This window comes from Microtus ochrogaster, chromosome 7, assembly GCF_000317375.1.
Source record: "Microtus ochrogaster isolate Prairie Vole_2 chromosome 7, MicOch1.0, whole genome shotgun sequence".
Classification (NCBI taxonomy): domain Eukaryota; kingdom Metazoa; phylum Chordata; class Mammalia; order Rodentia; family Cricetidae; genus Microtus; species Microtus ochrogaster.
This window is the reverse complement of record NC_022014.1, coordinates 79,697,550-79,701,200: the sequence shown is the minus strand read 5'-3', so window position 1 is coordinate 79,701,200 and position 3,651 is coordinate 79,697,550. Positions and strand designations below refer to the sequence as shown.

Here is a 3,651-nt window from a genome sequence, read left to right as displayed (position 1 = left end):
CTCCTGTGGAGGAGTTACAGATGAGGGAGGGCACCTGGGCAGTGGGCGGCTCCTGTGGAGAAGCCCCGGATGGGGGAGGGCACCTGGGCAGTGAGAGCCTTCCACAGAGGAGTTCCAGACTGAGGGAGGGACTTTGTGCTGCAGGAGCTACAAATGTGCAGATTGCACAGAGAACCCAGGGTGGGAGAGGCCCTGGGAAGAAGCCGAGCGTGGGCAGGGTGTGCGGGGAAGGTGTAAACACAGTCTGCTCCCACCAAAGCCAGCCTGCTCCCTGGGGGAGAGGACCCCTCCCTCCCAACCCACATGGCTCCCCAGCAGCCAGGGCCCAGGGAGTCACATCCCCCACTGCCAACAAGCCCCCTCCCCTCCCATTCCACCCTTGCCCTTCATCTGGAGCCAGTCGCCAGAGAAGGTTCCTAGAGCAGCGCCGCAAAGAGGTGCTGTCCTGCTGGAAGTGGGTCTGGGCTGGGAGCCAGCCCTGGTACTGCTCTATGACCTTGGCCTGGCAATTTCTTGGATTGTTGGAAGGAGGCGGGCAACTCAGAAATGGCAGAGACCAGAAACAAGGATGAAGTGACAGGAACATGGTGACTAGATTAGAGAATGAAGGCAAAGCTGGGGTCAGAGAACACAGCTGGGTCCCCAGGAACAGTGCCCTCTGGCCATCAGCCCTGTCACTAGGATGACTCACGCCTCCCAGGAGAAAAATGGCTTGACAGGAGCTGAGACAGTTGGCCATGGATGGGGTGGACACTCCAGCAGGTTCTTTCCCCTAGTTGACCTCACACATACCTCTGTGCCCTCTGGAGAGCCAGTTCCCGCAGTATTCCCTGTATCCATACCCACGCTAAGTCCCTGGCTGTACCAGCAGCCTCTCCCAGTAGGTAGCGCCCCACAATGGTGGGTCCCTCAGCTGTGGCATCTCTCACCCCTTTCCTCCCTCCACTGAAGTGAAGCAGCTCGGGGATCCTGCTGTCTAGGGGACTGTCTTCTGCCACCTGAAAGTCAGGGGCAGAGGCTGCGCAGACAGAGGCATAACTGCTGGGCTGGCAGCAGGGAGCTGCGGGGAAGAGAGATGCAGCATGGGGGGTGTCTTTTGAAGATGAATGACTCCCAGACAGTTGGGAGCAGCTGCCCGCAGGGTGAGCCTGGTTCTAGGAGCAGGAGCGGAAATGGGCTTTTATCTCTGCTCTGGACCGGACAAGACGGTAAGGAGAGAAATGGCAGAGCAGCAGGGGGCAAGGGAGGTTGTGGTTGCCGCTGAGTTACTGAGCAGTCAGAGTGACAAAAACAGGTGCCACGCTTTCCCCTTCCCACACGCCACTGTCCATTTGGAGCGCACACATGCATGCACGCGCGCGCACACACGCAGACACAGAGCACATTCAGCACACAAGCTGGTGTTTGCTCCAGGCCAGCTTCAGGCAGACATGCCACAGATCCAGCTGGCCTGTTTTACGGATAATTTCAGGAGAGCAGCCAATGACAGGGTGAGTTCTAGGGACTGAAAAGAGGCAGATGCCACAGCAATGAGTATCTGCTGCAAAGTGTCACGGCCCAGCCCGAGACTCCAGGGGTTTAGCAGAACAGCTCCTGAGCTGACAGATGGCCAGGCCAACAGAACCCCCTTTGCCAAGCGGCTGCAAAGTCAAGAAGGTCGTGCGCTTGAATCCCCCACCTAATAGCGTTGTGGCAATGGGCTTCTCCCTGTGTCTTCCTGTGCGTGTACCATAGACATCAGGACGGCTGCCTGTGGGTTATGTCAGGATCGGATTAGAGAATGAATTGGGGAGCCCTTGATGACTAAGCCCAGGCTATCCTTTATCCTTCCCTTGTTTTGCAAGGCTTCTTTCTCTCTGCTTGCACCCAACTCTGGGATGCTGGGGTTCCCTGCCATTAGCCTGGGGGAGCCTGGAAAGTCCCTCTCTCTGCCTTGTCCAGCTTGGCAGTTCCTCCAACCAGGAACTCAGGAGCACAGGCATCCCTGTTCTTCCTGCCAGCGCCAGCCTTGCTTGCGAGCCCTATAGTCACGGTCTGTCTAGGAGCAGACCTGGAGGTTGTGGGGACAAGCTTACCTTCTCCTCGACTGCTTCTCCTGTTATCCCTCCAGACGCTGCCTCTGGCCCTACAGCATCCTCCTGGGATAGGGGGTGAAGCAGGACTCCAGCTAGAAGGGAAAACCAGAACAGCCCACAGCTCGTTCACCTGCCCAGAGGTGGTATGTGTATTTCAGGGTGGCCCGTCCCAGCCCCAGCCCACTACCTCTCTGTCCTTAGGATGTAGCTCAGCCAACACCTCACCCTCAAGCCTAGAAAGCATGGTCAGGACCACACTCTTCACACCAGCCCCTGCCCTGTGGCCTGAAGCATAAACAGCCAGCACAAGTCAAAGCGGCCCTCACTCAACCTCCAGCAGTGACCATGAGAGCTACAGACTGCCTCCCATGCCCCCCATGGCCCTGCCCTCTGCCCTCCAGGGCTCCTGCCTTTACCTGTCCTGGCCGGTGGGTCACAGTCCCCAGAGCTGAGCAGCCTGAAGAAGCAAGGGCCTACCTCACAGGTTCTTTCTCCCTGCACAGAGGGAAGCACTGGAGTCAGAAGATAGAGATGAACTTGTCATGTTTAGGGCTCTCCTCTCCCTCCTGCTTTCCCCTGAGCCTCCCCAGCCAGTCCTGAGGCAGCCTCCATCAGCAACTGGTTCCTCGTTGACAGACAGTGTTTCCAGGTAACTGGGTGCCAAGGAATTAAGAGGTAACCAGACTAGGCTTGGCTAGATGGTTCCTAGATTTGGTCTCTTCTCTCCATTCAGGGGGGCTAGGCCCATTTTTTATAGGCTAGACAGCTACTTGGAATCAGATAGTCCCCCATTCAAATCTCCTTAGCCATTACTGAGTGATTATAAACAGCCACGTCCTACTAAGCCTAAGGTTATTGAGAATTACTGTGCAGGAAAAGTTTGGGAGCTAGGGGTGGTAACACATGCTTTTAGTCTCAGCACTTAGGAGACAGAGGCAGGCGGATCTCCGAGAGTTTGAAGCAAGCCTGATCTACATGACAAGTTTCAGGGCAACATAGTAAGACCCTGTCTCAAAACAATCTAATGGAAAAGAAAAGGAAAGGAAAGAAAAGAAAAGAAAAGAAAAGAAAAGAAAGGAAGAAAAGAGAAAGGAAGGTCTAGGGAAGCACAAAGCACCCATTGGCTATGTATCTCAGGAGAAGCACCCCAGGAGTATATGCACCCCAGTGTTGATGATGAGGCGAGCAGGCCTGCTTTTCATCCCACCCGGCTCCCGCATGGTTAACTTTATACCCGAAATAACAACACACAAACTGTATTCATTTAAACACTGCTTGGCCTGTTAGTTCTAGCTCTTCTTGGCTAACTCTCACATCTTGATTAACCCATTTCTAATAATCTGTGTAGCACCACGATGTTGTGGCTTACCGGGAAGGATCTTAACCTGCGTCCATCTTGGAGAGGAGAGCTATAGCGTCTGCTTCACTTCCCTTCTACCCAGCATCCTGTTCTGTCTTCCCTATCTAAGCTGCTGTCCTATCAAAAGCCAAGGCAGTTTCTTTATTAACCAATGAAAGTAACACATAGACAAATGACCCTCCTCCATCACCCCAGGAGTAGCACTCCAGGAGTATA

General features: G+C 54.6%; 1 protein-coding gene across 2 annotated transcripts in view; it reads right to left on the bottom strand.

Annotated features, from left to right (window-relative positions):
- Positions 1-1,543: 1,543 nt before the first annotated feature.
- Prcd (photoreceptor disc component) overlaps positions 1,544-3,651 on the bottom strand; it is a 7,138-nt gene continuing 5,030 nt past the window's right edge. Inside the window, exons 2-3 of one of the 2 annotated variants that reach the window (XM_026780442.1) lie at positions 2,492-2,570; positions 1,544-1,750 (exon numbers count right to left, since the gene is read on the bottom strand). In XM_026780442.1, coding sequence (XP_026636243.1) covers positions 1,551-1,750; positions 2,492-2,570 — 279 coding nt within the window. In that variant the 3' untranslated portion in view covers positions 1,544-1,550. Of the gene's footprint in view, positions 2,168-2,491; positions 2,571-3,651 lie in introns of both variants that reach the window. The other variant, XM_005350778.3, reaches the window with a different exon arrangement.